Genomic DNA, 20,895 nt, shown 5'->3' with positions numbered 1-20,895 from the left:
TACTGTACATACTTGATAGCATTCTATGAGACTCAGCCACTGTTTTCTTCATATTGAAACAAAACAGTAATACCTCCCGCAAATGACAAGAATTGGGCCTGTAAACTGACATTTTCAATTGAGAATAACTTTATGATGCAGACACAAATCGACTAATGTTTGAATGAGGTTATGTTGACAGAGGTCCAAGCTAACCGCCTGATGTTTGCGATCTGCTTCTTCCGATCGCTACTTACTGTTGTCGCCACCTATTGGCAAACAGCGGAAGCAAAGCTGTACACCTTTTATCTGACTGGCCACTGTCCCATATCTATGGCGGACCAACAGAGACTGAACCAGTTTTGGACATTTACCTTGATCTCCTCATCACTTGCAAACTGCTGACCAACAAATTTCTTAAAGTGAGAAAAAAAATAAAAGTGAGATGTCCAGACTGTAAGTAGAGTAACATAATTTTTCCTAGTGAAATGAATCAAAGCATTGCTGCTGTTACACCTGCAGTATGTGGTCACTCACTAATTGTCATGTTCAATCACAATATAAGTCAGTAGTCCACATCTATTGTTCTGTATTGTGCACCATAATTCCTTCAATGTCTCATAGTAAACTGTAGTGTCGATTGTTGTGCCTCGTTCCAACCAATCCACTAACAAAATTTGCCGGGAGTCCCAAATCACAGTGCACACGATTCTCTTAAGAATAAGGTGGCTTTGCTCGCTCGGGTTTCGACGAACTAGTGTGCTGCCATTCCAATAGGTGTCTTTTCGATTCAAGTGTCTCAAAATAAAAGCATCTCTCATTGCCTGAGAAAATTTTTTTCAAAAAATCAATTTCTCCTGTTGCATAACGCCGCAGTAACTCCACAGCTGCTCCCTGCATTTTCGTTTTTGAATGTCAATTTGTGTTTTCAATACACACTGTGCTGCCAAGCATTCAGTTGCAATTTCATGTAATGGAGATCATGAAATGTTTTGAAAATGCATTGAAAATCAGAAATCATTACTCACCCATTGGAACAAATTTGTTCTTTGATGCAGTGCACAATTTCTTTAGTGATCAATGACAGGTGTTCATTGCGTTCCTCGTCGTGTGAACATTTTGCGTTCCTTCATTAAACATCTGAAACCCCGTTTGCACCATACCTTCACTCATCACATTCTCTCTCTAAGTTTCAATTATCTGACAATAACCTCATTGGCTCGAACATTTCTTGCAATAGGAAACTTGATAACATCTCTCACTTCACAGCTTGCAGGCCGATCAATTGTTTTAAACATGATTACCAACAAACAATGACTTAAGACATCAATGTAATGAAATAAAATAACTACACTGCTTAGTTCTCGAGTTGAAGGATGTAACTACTCATGCAGTCAGATGCATGGGAGATATGTGGAACTAGTGCTTACTTTCTGGGTCAGTTTTGCATTATTTATCATTGGCTGAGAAATTTTCAGAGCACAAGAGCTTCGTGTTTAGAATCTTACTGTTCCCAATGCTCTAAGAAATTCTGACACTGTTGATAAACTTTAGCTGGAATGTGCAACTGATATGAAATTTAAATGAAGGGCCCTTTAAATGCGATCTGGTTTGGAATCACGTAGTATACTTTTGTTGAGCACATTGTCGTAGGCCATTTTGGTTTCCATAAAGATTCAAATCGATGCTTCAATCTGAATTTATCTCATTTCTTCATTTTGCGGCTAATTGTGGAGTAGTGTACTATTGTGTAGTGTATGCTAATTGTGAAAATGTTTTTTTTTAGAATGGAGAAAATTGTGCAGCGACTATGAGATATCACTGCACAATTCCAGGGTGTAACGAAGCACCGAATGAATTAACAGTTCACAGACGTACTGTAAAGATCGATGAAACTACTTCAACAGTGAATGTTAAAGGCTTCTTGGCATCCTTGTTCTGTCGAATTCGTGCTAAACATTGCAATGTTTCGTGGCAGTGGAGACGTTAATCCAGTGAATCCATTCTTTGCTCTTCCCAAGAATGGGGCATATGATATTCTTATTCTTCAGTTCGACAAATTTTATGGTATGATCTCTGTTACCACCTTTACAGCAAATTTTATGGTGTGATCTCTGTTACCACCTTTACAGAAGTAAATTATGGACAAGATGAAGGTAGCCAATAGTGAGAAAAGGCGACTTGACTGATTTCTGAGGAGACAACGGTATTGTGAGGATCATCATTTCTAGCGACAAGATGGATTTCCATTTAAATGAATTTGTGAATGAACAGAACTGCATATCTAGAGCTTAGATAAACCACACACAGTTCAAGAGAGGGGAAACCATTGACAGCAAAGGGCTGTTAGGCACGGCAGAAACATCTCCACCCCCCTCCCCCTTTTTTTTCTTTTTTTTTTTTTTTTTTAATGAGGCAGAAAAAGCTGTGGCAGTTAATGGAAACTGATTCTGTGCAATGACAAGGGTTTTTGTGGCCTCATTTCAATGGAATGGTCCGCCAAAAGTTGTGGTGTCAGAACTTAACCCCTTTATGATTTTTATTTTCCTTACAGATATTTTAAATCATTGGGTCTATGTCAATAAAACCTGAAGCTTCCACGAGTTAAAGCAGGAAAGTTAATAAGTTGTTGGCAAAATGCAAGAGCAGTCTTCCCAGGCACTCATGGCAGATTTCACAGACAAGAGTTCTTGCATGCCAGAACAGTAGAGGTGGTCATATGCCTGACAGTTTCCAAACTTGAACTGGGAAGGTATGACGTTTGTGTATTTTGTTGGTGTGTTTTGAAAAAAATAAAGCTTATGTTTTTATATACCAAAACTGGAACACTTTTAGGACGACCCTACCGTATTTACTCGAATCTAAGCCGCACTTTTTTCCGGTTTTTGTAATCCAAAAACCTGCCTGCGGCTTAGAATCGAGTGCAAAGCAAGCGGAAGTTCTGAAAAATGTTGATAGGTGCCGCCACAACTAACTTCTGCCGTCGAATATATGTAGCGCTACACAAGCATGCTTTGTGGGCACAAAGATAAATACTGGCGCCAAAACCTCTGCATCAGTAAATAAATTAAAAAAAGGTAGAAGACGAGCTTTTTTATCCGCCCCGAGTTTCGACCACTGCATTTTCATAGATTATCCAACGAAGTAAATACAAATTCCGTATTGTTCATCTTCGAATGTAGCAGAATTTCAATGTACTACGAAAATCCGACTGGCAAGTCTGTTAGGGATGTTTGTCAACTTGGCCAACTCTACGTTCCGAGTTTTTTCCTACCTGTGAGAAGAGATGGTTGCTAATAGGAACCTGATGAAATGTGAATCACATGCAGTATTCTCTTCACCATAAGAATAATACGAATATAAACATTTTGCCATGTATTCCTTCGTGTTTGCTGCTATCTCATTTAAATCCTGTCTGCGTAATAAACTACGAAACTAGAGTGAGACAACAGCAAACGCGGAAGAATATACGTATCGTGTCATGTTTATATTCGTATTATTCTTATGCCTATTAGTGATACAGTCAGAAATGAAGCACGGCAACTGACTAGATTTTAAATGTAAGATGACTAATTTCTGTGCAGAATTTGATGTACTAAAGAAGCGGCCGCAAAGATTTTCAAACGGAGGAAAATTTTCGCTAAACTCTCGTTCAGAACATGTTCTATCATACGCATTTGGTTCTTTTTGATCATTATCAAAGAAAGCAGCAGTGTAAGTAACAACAAATAGCAGTCTCTTGCCATTGTTTCGCTAATGAGACGATTCCTCTTTTTTTTTTTTAAAAAAAAAAAGCGGCGGTAGCGCGCACAAAAGCAAGTCATGCCGCGAGCGGCGACAGGCCGTAAACACGCACTATCAAAATGCGACAAACAATGCATTACACAGTAAAGTAATGCATTTTCAGCTTAGAGTGACGTAAACACCTATAACAAAGAAAACGGCACTTATCAGATCAAAGCAAAATAAGCAATCGATTCAAACCAGACGAAGCACGTGAAAAAGGAAGGGTACCCGTATAAATACGGACGGAGCGCCTGACGCATAGCAATGGCTACCTGGTAAAGCTTAACTGCTAAGCTTACGACTCGAACCAAACTACTGTAGCTGTATCGTCTTTCATTCGACCTAAATTGTGTCTCATATTCCAATGGCCTAACTTTGTTTCGATTTGGAGGTGCGGCCTAAAACTTTTCTCTCCACTTGAATTTCGAGTCTCAAATTTCAGGTGCGGCTTAGATTGGGGAAATTTTTTTTTCCTTATTTCGAGTCTCATTTTTCAGGTGCGGCTTAGATTCGAGTGCGGCTTCGATTCGAGTAAATACGGTATGTTTCATCGGCGGAATGTGCTGAGAAGTAACATTGGTGGAATGTGCTGAGAAGTAACTGTAGCATCTAAAGTTCCTTATACCTAGTTGCCTTTCAAATAGACAGAGTTTGTCTACAATGAATTAATTTCATCGTTGGCTAAAATGCACTTACAGTGTCAGCAGATCTCCTGCTGCACACTAGGGTTGGCAATTTGTTTCCACTGGTCATAACCAATAGGTGATAGTACACAGCAGCCAATGAAAATTGTTGGACCTAGTTAGTTGTTTCGGCAGAAGATACAAACTGATTTTCGACACGGACTGCACGACACTGAATATTATTAAGATGTCTATTATTGATTACAAAGCTGGTTACTAGTTTATGGTCGTATTTCTTGTATTGTATCTTTCTTGGAATATGACAGGATTTATTGGGATATTGTTTCATATTCCAATGTTATAGCATGTTTGCGAGCTGTCAAAGCCAAAAAATGTGACCGGAGGAAAACTGGCTGTGGTGCTGAACTGACCTGTAGTGTAGCCAGAGGTCCAGGTCCTGTTAAAATATCACGGTTTGGTTGCAAGCTGGTAAAGCCAACAAATATGAAGGGATGAAAAACTAGCTATGGTAATGGATGGATCTGCAGCATGGCCCAATGATCATTTCAGAAACTTTGCAGGGTATGTTCAAAAGTCCTGATTTCTGAGGTTGTCTTTATGCAGAAACCTAAGAGTAAATTTTACAGAGCATACTTCTTTTTTTTTGTAAGCCCTTTTGCAGTCAGCCGTTTTGAGGGGTGAATGCTAAAAATGTCATTTGTTTTTACACTGCCATGCAGTGTTCTGTTTAAAATGCCATATATCATGCCACATTCAACTTAAAAATATGAAAAAATACTACTACTACTTAACAACATTACGAAAAGGATAGTTACTCATACAGTGGAGATGCCGAGTCATAGATAGACACAACAAAAAGATTGTGAGAAAATGAGCGTTTGGCCAACAAGGCCTTCACTGGTGGTAGTGCGCGCACACCCACACCCACACACACAAAAGCAACTCCCACATACATGACCACAAGGAAGGGGGAGGGGAGTACCATGTTACATCTACATCTACATCTACATCTATACTCCGCGAGCCACCTTACGGTGTGTGGCGGAGGGTACTTATTCTACCACTATCTGATCCCCCCTTCCCTGTTCCATTCACGAATTGTGCGTGGGAAGAATGACTGCTTGTAAGTCTCCGTATTTGCTCTAATTTCTCGGATCTTTTCGTTGTGATCATTACGCGAGATATATGTGGGCGGTAGTAATATGTTGCCCATCTCTTCCCGGAATGTGCTCTCTCGTAATTTCGATAATAAACCTCTCCGTATTGCGTAACGCCTTTCTTGAAGTGTCCGCCACTGGAGCTTGTTCAGCATCTCCGTAACGCTCTCGCGCTGACTAAATGTCCCCATGACGAATCGCGCTGCTTTTCGCTGGATCGTGTCTATCTCTTCTATTAATCCAACCTGGTAAGGGTCCCATACTGATGAGCAATACTCAAGAATCGGACGAACAAGCGTTTTGTAAGCTACTTCTTTCGTCGATGAGTCACATTTTCTTAGAATTCTTCCTATGAATCTCAACCTGGCGCCTGCTTTTCCCACTATTTGTTTTATGTGATCATTCCACTTCAGATCGCTCCGGATAGTAACTCCTAAGTATTTTACGGTCGTTACCGCTTCCAATGATTTACCACCTATGGCATAATCGTACTGGAATGGATTTCTGCCCCTATGTATGCGCATTATATTACATTTATCTACGTTTAGGGAAAGCTGCCAGCTGTCGCACCATTCATTAATCCTCTGCAGGTCTTCCTGGAGTACGTACGAGTCTTCTGATGTTGCTACTTTCTTGTAGACAACCGTGTCATCTGCAAATAGCCTCACGGAGCTACCGATGTTGTCAACTAAGTCATTTATGTATATTGTAAACAATAAAGGTCCTATCACGCTTCCTTGCGGTACTCCCGAAATTACCTCTACATCTGCAGATTTTGAACCGTTAAGAATGACATGTTGTGTTCTTTCTTCTAGGAAATCCTGAATCCAATCACAAACCTGGTCCGATATTCCGTAAGCTCGTATTTTTTTCACTAAACGTAAGTGCGGATCCGTATCAAATGCCTTCCTGAAGTCCAGGAATACGGCATCAATCTGCTCGCCAGTGTCTACGGCACTGTGAATTTCTTGGACAAATAGGGCGAGCTGAGTTTCACATGATCTCTGTTTGCGGAATCCATGTTGGTTATGATGAAGGAGATTTGTATTATCTAAGAACGCCATAATACGAGAACACAAAACATGTTCCATTATTCTACAACAGATTGACGTAAGCGAAATAGGCCTATAATTATTCGCATCTGATTTATGACCCTTCTTGAAAATGGGAACGACCTGCGCTTTCTTCCAGTCGCTAGGTACTTTACGTTCTTCCAGAGATCTACGATAAATTGCTGATAGAAAGGGGGCAAGTTCTTTAGCATAATCACTGTAGAATCTTAAGGGTATCTCGTCTGGTCCGGATGCTTTTCCGCTACTAAGTGATAGCAGTTGTTTTTCAATTCCGATATCGTTTATTTCAATATTTTCCATTTTGGCGTCCGTGTGACGGCTGAAGTCAGGGACCGTGTTACGATTTTCCGCAGTGAAACAGTTTCGGAACACTGAATTCAGTATTTCTGCCTTTCTTCGGTCGTCCTCTGTTTCGGTGCAATCGTGGTCAACGAGTGACTGAATAGGGGATTTAGATCCGCTTACCGATTTTACATATGATCAAAACTTTTTAGGGTTCTTGTTTAGATTGTTTGCCAATGTTTTATGTTCGAATTCGTTGAGTGCTTCTCTCATTGCTCTCTTTACGCTCTTTTTCGCTTCGTTCAGCTTTTCCTTATCAGCTATGATTCGACTACTCTTAAACCTATGATGAAGCTTTCTTTGTTTCCGTAGTACCTTTCGTACATGATTGTTATACCACGGTGTTATCACTTGAGAAGAAGTAACAGTGGAATTCGTTGGCAACTACGATCATTGACTAGTCACCACATGTCACCTAGAATATGGCAGCCGATGCACAGTGACCAGTTTTTATCCAAAGTGATGGGAGAGTTCATTCGTTTGTTTGGAAAGGGGAGGCCAACAGCGTGTGAAATCTTTGCACCAGTCGGCAGTGACAGAATCAAGATGCGTGCTCTACTATCTGTCTTAAAAGATTTCACAGAAAGTATTCCGTAAAAAAGTTTGTTTTTGCTTTACTTTTAGCTTTATACGTCAGGTTCATAATGGTGTGCCTATCATTTCATTAATGGTCATACTTATTGTGCAGCAGAAATTCAATGGAGAATGAGCCTAGTGTACAGCAATAACTTCGTGACCGACGGTGTTGTACGTGAATGGCGCCGAAAGTTTAAAGACGATACAGGGGGCCGAGGACGCAAGTCTGTCGTTACAGCCGACCTAGTCGAACGAGTTGACAGAATGGTTAGAGAAAATCGTAGGGTCACCATAACTGCTTTGTCTATGTAAATTCTGGAAGTTTCAAGATCTGTCATACACTCTATCGTTGCTGAACATTTAGGCTACAAAAAACTTTGTGCTCGTCGGGTTCCAAAAATGTTGACGTACGCCCACAAGAGTCGCCGAATGGCGTCAGCTTGAATTTCCTTGACCGTTATCACAATGAAGGAGAGAACTTTTTGAAATCAGTTGTTATTGGAGATGAAACTTGGATCCAATATGACACACCGGAAACAAAACGACGATCACAACAATGGATGCATCCAAATTCACCAAACAAACAAACAAACAAACAAAATTTGAACAAACATTCAACAACAGAAAGGTTATATGGCTACCGTGTTTTGGGACCAAAAAGGTGTATTGCTTGTAGAGTTTACACAGCCCAGAACCACTATCAATGCAACCGCTTATTGTGAAACTTTACGACGTTTGCATAGAGCCATTCAAAACAAACAAAGAGGAATACCGACTTCAGGAATTGTGCTGATCCGTGACAACGCTTGTCCACACGCTGCTGGCACAACCCAACAGCTCCTCGAACAATTTCAATCGGACATTTTCGATTATCCGCCGTACAGTCCTGACCCCAGTAACTTTTACCTTTTCCCTGAACTGCAGACTTGGCTAGGAGGGCACACTTTCAAATGAACGAAGATCTTCAAAACAACGTCAAAGCTCATTTGTTGGTGCCAACAGTTTTTGAAGAGGGTATTGCAGAGCTTGTCTACAGGTACAATAAATGCCTCAATCTTTTCGTAATAAAATAATTGTTTTTTTATGAACATGTCTTTTATTTACAGCCTATCAAAGGTTGATGGAAGAGAGAGAGAGAGAGAGAGAGAGAGAGAGAGAGAGAGAGAGAGAGAGAGAGAGAAGGCCCTCGTATGTTGCTGTGTATGAAATTTAGCTAACATACTAAATTTTTCTTTAGACCTGGCTAGAGGTCTCTGTCACCAATCTCGAGAAAATTGATCGGAGGTAGCACACTCATTTGCAATCGCGCCACCCCAGTGATAAAGCCAGAGTGAAATATGCACAACATTCCTCATATTTCATAATTGATGCGAGATACAGAAACGAGATTTTGGAAAATAATAGCACGCAAAGAGGAGAGTATTTTACTGTACAGTTATTACGCAAAACTTCATTATCTACCATGTTATTGCACTAACTACAGAGATTTTCAATGAAAGTACGCGATTTTTGAGGGCCATCAATAGCTGTCGAAATGAGAAATGCTACGGGTTTTGGAACAACATAAGTGAAGACATTAGGTGTTTATTTTGTACCGAGAATGTGCTTTTTTTGTAAGTTACTGACCTAACATTTTGTCAGTTTCTTACTTAATAAACCACGTTTTCAGAATTCTTTTGCAACTACGTCTGCACAACATGTTATGAGGTGAGACAGTGTAAACTCCACTGTTGTTTTGGCAAAATAAGCAAATTTTAACGGGGCAAGCACAGAAATGTGTACATTTTATTCAAAATTAGCCACTCCTGATGTTTCTCATGAAGTTACAAATGGCTAACAAGGCAGGCAAAAATAAACGCTGCATTTTCAGAGAAATTCTTTTTAGATACTAACCAAAGAAGAGGAGACATTATTTCGTTTTGAACGGCCACCGTGCAAGTGTGGGTGTGGATGTGGCCCGCTTAGTATTTACAGAAAATGTGAGCTTCGGCTTCAGTTTAGAACAGCAGTTCCCCACTAGCACCAGGCATTTCTCCTACAGCGCCTGTCCGTAAACTCCACCACTACCACTCTCGCTAAGTGTGTCCTGCCCTCTGCACATCTAGCAGCAACGGGATTTTGCACGCACTATAATGTGGTCGTGATGTGGAAATGTGAAGGAATAACCACGGATAAGTCAATACCGGGCAGACATCGTGTACTCGTGGACAGGGACACACTAGCACTGTGGAGGGCAGTTGTAAGAAATAATCACATAAAAGCAGCACAAGAAACCACTCACTAGTTCCAAAGTGTGGTACTGTCCACCAAAGATGACAGTGCCACACCACAGTTGTGTACACGGATGCCACAAACATTAGTGATATCTCACTGCAATCCGCAATGATGAAAGGGAGAGGTTAAAGAAGACCATCTCTCTCAGCACAGCTGCACCCTCCATAGAGCTGAGCGTGGAAGCGCTAAATTCTCGACCACAGCTGAAGCAGTCATCATCGAGTAGGACTAAAGCGTTATTCGAGTCTCAAAAGGAAATGTATTTCTGTAAGTGCTAGCATTGTACTTCAAGAGAATAGTTTGACAATTAGTGCATCACGCAATGCTTTAATAGTCAATGACAGTAGTACACTATCAAGAACTGCTGTCGGAAAGGATTGTAAACCTTTTCATCATTCATACAATTAAGTAAACTAATATTTCATGTGTTGTAGCTCCGATGTGCTATTTCTCAGAGCAGTGTTTTTCAACCTTTTTGAATACACTACCCCTTTCCAAGTAAAAATATTCTGGAAACCCCTGGAACCATAATAAAAGTGTGTCTGCAATTTCAAAGGCAACGTATTTTATTTCCTTTCTATCAATACTATGCTGATCGAGAAATCGAGTGCAAAGTGAAAGACTCCGCAGGCAGAGATATATTCTTTGCCGCGGTAGAGGCACGAGGGTGAGAAGGGGGTCAGCACATTTTCGGTCACAACAATCAGTTGTCCAAGTACGTCAGCAAGTACGGATGTGAAACTTCCTGGCAGATTAAAACTGTGTGCCGGACCGCGACTCGAACTCGGGACCTCTGCCTTTTGCGGGCAAGTGCTCTACCGAATGAGCTACCCGAGCACGACTCACGCCCCGTCCTCACAGCTTTACTTCTGCCAGTACCTCGTCTGCTACCTTCCAAACTTTACAGAAGTTCTCCTGCGAACCTTGCAGAACTAGCACTCCTAAAAGAAAGGATATTGCGGAGACACGGCTTAGTCACAGCCTGGGGGATGTTTCCAGAATGAGATTTTCACTCTGCAGCGGAGTGTGCGCTGATATGAAACTTCCTGGCAGATTAAAACTGTGTACCTGACCGAGACTCGAACTCGGGACCTTTGCCTTTCGCGGGCAAGTGCTCTACCATCTGAGCTACCGAAGCACGACTCACGCCCCGTCCTCACAGCTTTACTTCTGCCAGTACCTCACCTCCTACCTTCCAAACTTTACAGAAGCTTTCCTGCGAACCTTGCAGAACTAGCACTCCTAAAAGAAAGGATATTGCGGAGACACGGCTTAGTCACAGCCTAGGGGATGTTTCCAGAATGAGAAAGTACGGACATGCTTACTATCTCCGTGCTTCGCTCTGTATGAACGTAAAATGGACAAGTCTTTTTTACTACTGCTATTGCGACCCCCTGAGCAAGGTTTTGCAACCGCCCAGGGGGTCACGACCCACAGGTTGAAAAACAATGTCTTAGAGCAATCGGAGACCCCGCCATTATGTCTGGACAATTGTGGTTTTGTCTGGTCATAACACAAAGTGCTACCAGTAGTCCAGGTAGTACAATGACTGCATGTTGGGATTTAAGACGAATGTGGTAATACGGTCAAACACCTTCTCATAAAGCACACATTTCCGGAGTCAATGCCGAACGACGCTCCAGGTGGTGCAACGAGCGATACCGGCAGATGACTGAAAACGAGTGATTTGTACTGATTAACACGCTATACCCTGCAGTTTGGGTTTCGCAAAAACCTCGAGAGTGTTACCTGCCATAGCGTGTAGTGCCAATACTGAAGTATGGAGGAGGAGGGTGTGTTTATCACGTTTAGGGAGTGGTCCCCTTATCGCGCATCAGAAAACGCTAAATGTGGAAGGATATGAGAAAATTTTAGAGACTGCCAACTGTGTACAGTAGGCCGTTTGTATCGGCAGGACAGTGCATCCGGTCCTGAAGTAGTATCTGCGAGGTACAGTAACACTATCGAAATGGTACGGCCTGGCCAGAGTCCCGACCTTCACCCAGTGGAACAACTTTGGGTTAAGTTGGAACATCATTCCAGCAACACTGCCTTCTCTGTAAGAATTGGCAGCCATTCCTCCACAGACACTGAGACACCTCAGTGAAAGTGTTCCCAGCACAGTTCGAGCTGTCACAAAAGTGAAAGGTGAAATATAGCGCGTACTTCAATGCGAGATGCTTTTAATAATTTCCACAACGAAACTCTGTCTCAAAATCTGGCAGAAAACCCGAAGAGATTCTGGTCGTACATAAAGAACACCGATGCAACTGATACCTTCACTGCACGATAACGACGGTGAAGTCACTGATGACAGTGCCACTAAAGCAGAGCTACTAAAGACGGTTTTCCCAAACTCCTTCACCAAAGGACACGAAGTAAATATTCCTGAATTCCAATCGAGAACAACTGCCAAGGTGAGAAACGTAGAAGTAGATATCCTCAGTGTAGCAAAGCAGCTTAAATCACTTAATAAAGGGGAGGCCTCCGGTCCACATTGTATACAGGTCAGGTTCCTTTCAGAGAATGCCGATACAATAGGTCCATATTTAGCAATTATATACAACCACTCGCTCACAGAAAGATCTGTACCTGAAGACTGAAAATTTGCTCAAGTCACACCAATACCCAAAAAGGGAAGTAGGAGTAATCCGCTGAATTACAGGTCCGTACCACTAACGTCAATTTGCAGTAGGGTTTTGGAACAAATACTGTATTCGAACATTATGAAGTGCCTCGAAGAAAACAATTTATTGACACATAGTCAGCATGGTTTCTGAAAATATAGATCTTGTGAAACACAACTAGCTCTTTATACTCATGAGGAATGAGTGTTATCGACAGGGGATGTCAAATTGAATCGATATTTTTAAATTTCCAGAAGGTTTCAGACACCGTTCCTCACGAGCGTCTTCTAATCGAACTGCGTGCCAATGGAATATCGTCTCAGTTGTGCGAGTGGATTCGTTATTTCCGATCAGGAAGACCACAGTTCGTAGTAATAGATGGAAAGTCAACAAGTAGAACAGAAGTAATATCCAATGTTCCCCAAGGAAGTGTTATAGGCCCTCTATTGCTCCTGATCTATATTAACGACATAGGGGACAATCTGAGCAGCCGTCTTCAGATTGTTTGCAGATGATGCTGTCATTTACCATCTTCAATAGTCGTCAGATGACCAAAACAAATAGCAAAATGATTTAGATATCTGTATGGTATGAAAAGTGGCAATTGACCCTGAATAAAGAAAAGTGTGAAGTTGTTCACATGAGTAAGAAATCCACTAAATTTCGATTATACGATAAGTCACACAAATCTGAAGACTGTAAATTCAACTAAATACTTATATAATAGAAAGAAACATTCCACATGGGAAAAATATATTAAAAAACAAGATGCTGTGACTTACCAAACAAGAAAGCAACCGTGGGTTGCGAAAGCTTGAAATTTGTGTGTGTGTTTGTGTTTTTTTTATTGTGTATCTACCAGCGCTTTCTCGTTTGGTAAGTCAGAGCATCTTTGTTTTTCAACTAAATATTTAGGGATTACAATTACAAATACCCTAAACTGGAACAATCACATAGATAATGTTCTGGGTAGAGCAAAGCAAAGACTGCAATTCATTGGCAGAACACTTAGAGGGTGCAACAGGCCTACTAAAGAGACTGCTTACACCACGCTTGTCCGCCCTATTCTGGAGTACTGCTGTGCGGTGTGGGATCCTCATCATGTGGGACTGACGGATGACATCGAAAAAGTACAAAGAAGGACAGCACGTTTTGCATTATTACGAAATAGGGGAGATAGTGCCACAGACATGATACTTGAATTGGAATGTCAATCATTAAAACAAAGGCATTTTTTGTTAAGACGGGATCTTCTGATGAAATTTCTTCTCCTCTGATTGTGGAAACATTCTGTTGGCACCCACCTACATCGGGAGAAATGATCAACATGATAAAATAAGAGAAATCAGGGGCTCACACAGAAAAATGTACGTATTTGTTTTTCCCATGTGCCGTTCGAAAGTGGATCGGTAGAGACAGCTTGAAGGTGGTTCATTGAACCTCTGCCAGGTGCTTTATTGTGAATAGCAGAGTAATCACAGGATATAGATGTACCCCATATCAATGTTCACTACTAGGTGTCTGGATGCTTTTGATCAGATTATGTACAACCACAAGCTGCTTTTTAAGATTACATTTAAAATCAAGGTTTTCCTTTATATTTCATAAAGGTTCAAAGTGCATTCCATCAGTCGCTCAACGTGCATCCAAATGACAGTCTAACTTGTCCTGTACTTTTGTGGGCATGTCTGAAGTTGCTGCTTCCACTACTATCTCAACAGGGAATCATAAAAAAATTTATTTACAGCGAGGTCAGGCATCCTTGCAGGCTGACAGTGAAATGCGAGATCCCTATGATATTTGTGGCCAACCCATTGTTGAGGCAGCTCATTGTTAAGAGACATACACATGTGCAGGCACCACTGTGGTACTGCTCTGCCACACTGAAATTTTTTTTGGCTTGTTCTCACACAGGGTGTATATAAATACGAGGGGGGACCCAAAAGTAACCGGAATCGTACTACTGCACATCGTGTACTTGTAGTAGCAGGTTGCGCCGCCTGAGGGTCGTAGTAGGAGCTCGGCTGAGTCATTCTGCCACGCGGCGTTACCCGACAGTGAGAAGTGTGGTTTCTTTGGCAGTTCTCTGAGTGTGCGTACAGTGCACACGTGACACGAGGAAACGGCTAGTTCTTATGAACAATGTGCAGCAGTGAAGTTTTGTTTCTTGCTCGGCAAGAACGCAGCAGAAACTGTTGCGATGATTCAGACAGCCTACAAAGACCGTGCTCTTAGTAAAACGCAAGTGTACAAATGGTTTTCTCAGTTTATAAAGGGAGAAATGGTGGTCGAAGATCAGCCCCGTTCAGGTCAACCTTCAACTGTTCGATGTGAAGACGACATCGACAAAATCCGGGATCTCATCAGTGAAGATCGACGCAGGACAATCGACCGACTCGAGAACTTGTCCGGGTTGTCCTGGAGCTCAATTCAGCGCATCTTGACCATCGATTTGGTGATGCGAAGAGTGGCAGCAAAATTCGTGCCACAGCTTCTTACCGGAGATCAAAGGGATCGCCGCGTTCGAGCCTGTCTCGAAATGAAGGATGCATTCAAACATGATCCACATTTTTTCAACAAAATCATTACAGGTGATGAGTCACGGTGCTATGGGTACGGTCCAGAAAGTAAACAACAATCAGCACAATGGAAGTCACCTGGCTCACCTCGACCAAAAAAAAGCTCGACAAGTGAAATCGAATGTGAAAACCATATTGATCTTTTTTTTTTTGACATCAAAGGGATCATACACTCTTAATTTGTCCCTGAAAACCAGACAGTAAACAAACAATTCTATTAGGAGGTTATGAAATGGTTCAGCAGAAGTTTGTTGCGAAAACGTCCGGCTTTGTGGGATTCTGGCATTCCTGCATCACGACAACGCTCCCGCGCACACGGCTCTCAGCTTTCACAAGTTTTTGGCCTCAACGAAGACTACTACCTTGACCCACGCGCCCTATTTGCCGGATTTAGCACCCTTGGAATTCTTCTTATTCCCGAGGATGAAAAGAGACTTGAGAGGAAAGCGTTTTGTGGATGCGGAAGACGTAAAAAGTAATGTCATGAAAGTGCTAGCAGGTATCAAAGAGGACGAATTTAAAAGGCGCTTCGAACACTGGAATGAATGTTTGGACAAGTGTATTAATGCTTCAAAGGAGATTAAGGTTGTATTTGAAAAACATTAAAGTATATGCTTTCTAGAAAGAAATTCCAGTTTTTTTGGGTCCCCCCTCGTACACTTATCACGGATGAAAGTACATTTTTTCATAATATAATTTTTCTTGGAGCTGTAAAACTTACCAATCCTTTGGATGGTAAAGATTTTATACACTGTCTTAGAACTTCCGGCACTTGAAGTGATAAAACCCAGCAAAAAACAATGTGTTTTAGAAAGATATTTGATTAACACTGCATATTTCAATATCACAAAAGTATAAATACCGTTTCCACCAAATGTAGCACAGAAGCTTCTGAAGCACTGAAATCGAGATGGTGCTGTGCAGTGCTCTATTGTCAGCCAACCACAGGTCACGTCACGTGATTTCACCAGCCAATGACAGCAGATATTCAGGGCACAGGACACACGATGTAGTCAGCCAATAGCAACATCACTTAAGTAGCGTGAACACACAAACGTGAAAGTTATCGGTTTAAATCAATATACAGGTGCTGCCTTCTGTTGTCTAGTTACAGAATTATTTTGAGAGAAGCAGTAGCAAACATTAGAGCAATTTGGGTCACAGTTTGGAGAAGATGAGGCACTTCACTGGCCAAACAAGCAGAAAAGAAGCAAATTGGTATTGTTCTGATTGCAACATGTCTCTTTGCATGCCATGACAGTTTGACTTTTCAATAGAAAAGCCAATTATGTGTGATATTGCTCAAGAACTTACCTCGCACTTTTTTTAAAGGGTAATTACACTTTTTGCCATCATTACAGCACAATTTGTAATACATGAAAGAACTGAAATAAATTTGTAAAATTAACTTGAACCTCAGTCTTTTTTAGCGTGTTTCCCTTGAAGTTATATTGGTCACAAACTTACCAGTAAAACTTTACATAATGGTGTAAATGACTGGTCCTCAAAGTGTTAATGTTTTGAATAAAGGTCATAAGCTCTGTGATTTACGAAATCCACTCCACATTCTCTCTCACATAACATAATTCACCTCGCCTAAAAGGAAATGCTTCTCAAACCACCATTCACAATATTTTCCCACGATGTATTACAAATGTTAACAGTTGTGAAGTCATGCTCATCAAAAGAAGTTCGTTGTTATGAAGTATTGCACAGTCTTCATCCTAAAGCCTTTGACATATTTTGCTATCAACAGATGTTTGTGTGTGCAATGTGTTTTGTTGTTGTAAATGGTGCAATTTCTTTGCAACTAAAGTGTTATTTTGATGCTATTTTCTCCTTTTTGTCTTACTGCTGCAGTGTTACTCTGCAGTACGGGCTAAAGTAAAATTCTTTCATTAGAGTATCAGTTCTTACCAGAAAAGAAAACTGAAAAGGGGAACGCTGAAAAAATTGCAGAACACTAAAAACTTTGTTTGTTTCCCCCCCCCCCCCCCCTCCTGGATGGAAAATTCCCAGATTTCCCAGAGCATACACACCCTGTCACAACTATGGAAAAGCCAACTTGGCCTGCTGCAAGTTAGGTAATGAATAAGCAAGGCTGCTCCCCCAGAGAGACCCCTACTGGCACTTCTGTGAACTGGCATCTTACTACTGGTGCCTCAGTACACTTTTAGTTTCAAAAATTTAGGGTTCAGGAAGGTGAGATCTTGCACAGATAACATATTTAGCTTAAAACAGATACTGGAGAGGAGAAAATGTTGATTATGTAACAGTTTTTGGTGTGATAGATAGGGAGCAGCTACGGATCATAAACAAAAAGAATGGATACCCCAAAACACTTGATCCAAGATACGTACGTAAAGACAAAAATTGCTTTAGATTTGCAGTATAAGTTAATTGAAGAAACTATAATTAATCAATGAGTATGCCAAGGTTAGCCCGTGCGGCTAGCAGGAAGGCGTGCCAGGCCCCAGCACGGATCCGCCCGGAGGATTAGTGTCAAGGTCCGGTGTGCTGGCCAGCCTGTGAATGGTTTTTAAGGCGGTTCTCCATCTGCCTTGGCGAATGCGAGCTGCTTCTCCTTATTCTGCTTCAGTTACGTTATGTCGGCGATTGCTGCACAAACACTGTCTCCACATACTCCTACACCACAATTACTCTACCACGCAAACATCGGAGTTACACTCATCTGGTATGAGATGTTCCTGGAGGGGGTGGGGGGTGTCCACTGGGGGCCGAACTGCACAATAGCCTTGGATTCAGCGTGGGGCGGCAGTGAGTTGGGTGGACTGCTGTGGCCTGTTATGGGGTTGTGAACCAGTGAAGCACCGAGGGCTACAGCGGGGCGAAGCCTCCCCGTCATTTCTAAGTCCCGGGTTCAATACACAACACACACAATGCCACGGTTACAGCCACTCTCCAACACTTTTCACTCTTTGATATATGTACAGCATGGGAAAGAAATCCCCACACCCTCGTAACCCCTGTTTAATATCAAATGCCACTTCTTACCAATTGTTGTAATTCATGTAAACATGTTTTCACAGTTGCAGTTGACTTTTAATCAGTAGCCATGGCAAATGTGAGCAGTCATAGTACACTATTGAGTAGCACTTAGTGTCAAGTGTGTGGATGCACAAACAACAACACAAAGAGCCCACAGATTATGGGAATATTCCAGGAAAGATTTAATAAGACTCCACGACAAAAGGCAATATTTCTGTACTGGGAAAGACGTGCTGTTGGTTTTGGCAGTGTTAAAGACAAACTGTGGGGTGGAAGGGAGAAGACGCAAGGAGGAACAAGTGTCGGAATCTCTGCTTCGAATAAACAATCCCCTACAAAGTTAACACACAAATGTGTTTCGGAACTCAGCATACCGAGGGCAACAATACGAGGTCACACCAAGAAAGACCCTAAGGTCAGACCCTTTTGACCAAAGTTCATAAATCAGTTAACAGATACAGACCAGAATGAGCACATTTTATCATGCCTTGATTTGTTAACTCAATTTCCAAACGCACTAAACTGTGCCAAGGTTATGTTTTCAGATGAATGTACCATTTATCACATTTCACGTGCTAGAAAGATGGTCGTCTGGACCGAAGAGAACCCCCATTACACAGTCGAGTTAGAAAAGAACTCATGTCACATCACGAAATGGGGAGTGATGACATCACAATATCTGCTCGGACTGTACTTTTCTGAAGGGACCGTTCATAGTGCAAATTATCTACACGTTTTATGAATGTGGTTAATACCTCAGCTTGAGGAAAATGGCCTCCCTCACAGAACGCATACAGTTGCAGCAAAACGGAGTGCCTCTTCTCTACACTCTTGCAGTGGGCCAGTTCCTAAATGTACACTTTCCCGGACGACGGATAGGTCGTGGTTCATCAGCAACACCAGCTCCCTCGAGATGGCCATCAAGAAGTCCCGATACCATCACATCTGACAACTCATCACGGGAAGTCATTACAGCACACGTGCCTGCCATCGTCACGCTACAAATGAAAGAACTGTGCAATGCTGCAGAGGATATATTTCGCACTATAACACCAGACATGCACAAAAATATGTCAAGAAAAACATGGAGGCGTAAGGAAATGTGTTTACAGCATGATGGGAAACATACTGATACACCCGTAAGTAAGTACTTGTGCTAAAACAAATTAAATCAATTAGCATTTGATATTAGGAGATACGGGGATTTCTCACCCACTCCGCTCTCTCTCTCTCTCTCTCTCTCTCTCTCTCTCTCTCTCTCTCTCACACACACACACACACACACACACACACACACCTGTTTTTGAAACAGCCTGTCTGTAGGAGCTCTCCCAATGTAGATTCACAACGGCGAGCTACAATACTTACCAGTTAGCGCGAGGTGGCTGCAATTCCTACGTCCGTAGACGGTTGCCTTCTTGCTGCCAGAGACTGGTGTCGCCTCCACACTGGCATTAAAGTCCCGCGGTGTCACGTTGCAGCACACACAAATGCTGTACTTCACACTGTCGTGGGTGATGGCATACCTGTGGCGAGACAGATGGGACATCAGGTTGGGGAGACGAAGACAGTCATTCCGTAAGCTATACACTGTAGGTAAAACTTCTTGAATATGATGTGAAAGGAGCCAGCATACCAGCTATCATCCCATGATTTGTTTTTGTTCCTGGCTGCATTACTAAATAGCAAAGTTACTTAAAGTTACTAAACATGACAGTAATTAGTCTTTTATCAGATTTGTTTCTGTAAGGAAACAGTTGTGCCCCGCGACTGTATTCATTTCGAGTAGTAAAGGATACCGCAACCGGTTGCAACGATGTTTATTTCATATCTAGTGTGAACTCTACCCCTAATGTCCAGTTGGGACTATGTGCTTATATTATTCTGCTCACAGTGTTACAACCCTGCATCTGTCTTAGCCTCTTCAACAATTTTCCTTCATTCTGCCCACTCTAATGGAGTTCTCTACCATCCCCTAACTCTGAGAGATTAATATCTTCTTCCACATCATCTATACACCGCTTTCATGGCCTTTGTCTTCTTTCAGTTGGCCTACATTCAAATGCCCTCTAGTTGTTTGTCCAGCATCCAACCTGAGGACATGTCCAAGTTAGGCTATTCTCCTATTATTTATTGTACATACATCAGCAGCTCCTTGTATGAGGCGATCCAGCTCAGTGTTCATTCTAGATCTCCAGAAAACAATGTTATCCTGAACTGTCCCATAGATCTTGCACAGAACCCTGCATTCAAATATCATGAGCTGCTGCTCATCAGCATTCAGGTGTTCTTGTATCAGATCCACAGATTACAGCTGGCCTGATCATGACCTTATAAATTTGAAGTTTCAGTTGTCTATTTAAAAAACTAGAGGCCAAAAGTTTCTTAAACACACAGAAGCATCTATTGCCACAGAATGTGTTGTTTTATTTTAGTTGGCATGGAATTTGTCCTACTAACATTAGATCCCCAATAATCAAAGTTCTGCACATTTTTTAAAAATTGAAACCAGCTGCTGATAGTTTATTCAAGTTGTTATTTCTCAAATTGGTAAGATTCATGTATTTAGTCTTCTTTCCATTTTCGCTAGATAGTGAGACTTCTTTCAGCTCACGTATTATTCTCTCTAGTGAAGCTCTTCTTCTGATAATAACTGCTGCATTATCAGCATAGGCACATACATACACTAAGTGATCAAAAGTATCCAGACACCCCCAAAAACACATACATTTTTCATATTAGGTGCATTGTGCTGCCAGGTACTCCATATCAGCGACCTCAGTAGTCATTAGTCATTGTGAGAGAGCAGAATCGGGCACTCTGTGGAACTCACAGACTTCGAATGTGGT

General features: G+C 41.7%; 1 protein-coding gene across 1 annotated transcript in view; it reads right to left on the bottom strand.

Annotated features, from left to right (window-relative positions):
• The window catches only part of LOC126212959 (cation-dependent mannose-6-phosphate receptor-like), a 91,657-nt gene that overhangs the window by 47,178 nt on the left and 23,584 nt on the right, over positions 1 to 20,895 (bottom strand). Inside the window, exon 3 of the mRNA XM_049940487.1 lies at positions 19,415 to 19,572. Within this exon, the coding sequence (XP_049796444.1) occupies positions 19,415 to 19,572 (158 nt within the window). The remainder of the gene's footprint in view (positions 1 to 19,414; positions 19,573 to 20,895) is intronic.

This window comes from Schistocerca nitens, chromosome 11, assembly GCF_023898315.1.
Source record: "Schistocerca nitens isolate TAMUIC-IGC-003100 chromosome 11, iqSchNite1.1, whole genome shotgun sequence".
In the NCBI taxonomy this organism is placed as follows: Eukaryota; Metazoa; Arthropoda; class Insecta; order Orthoptera; family Acrididae; genus Schistocerca; species Schistocerca nitens.
Note: the sequence above shows the minus strand (reverse complement) of the source record. Positions and strands in the feature narration are given on the sequence as shown.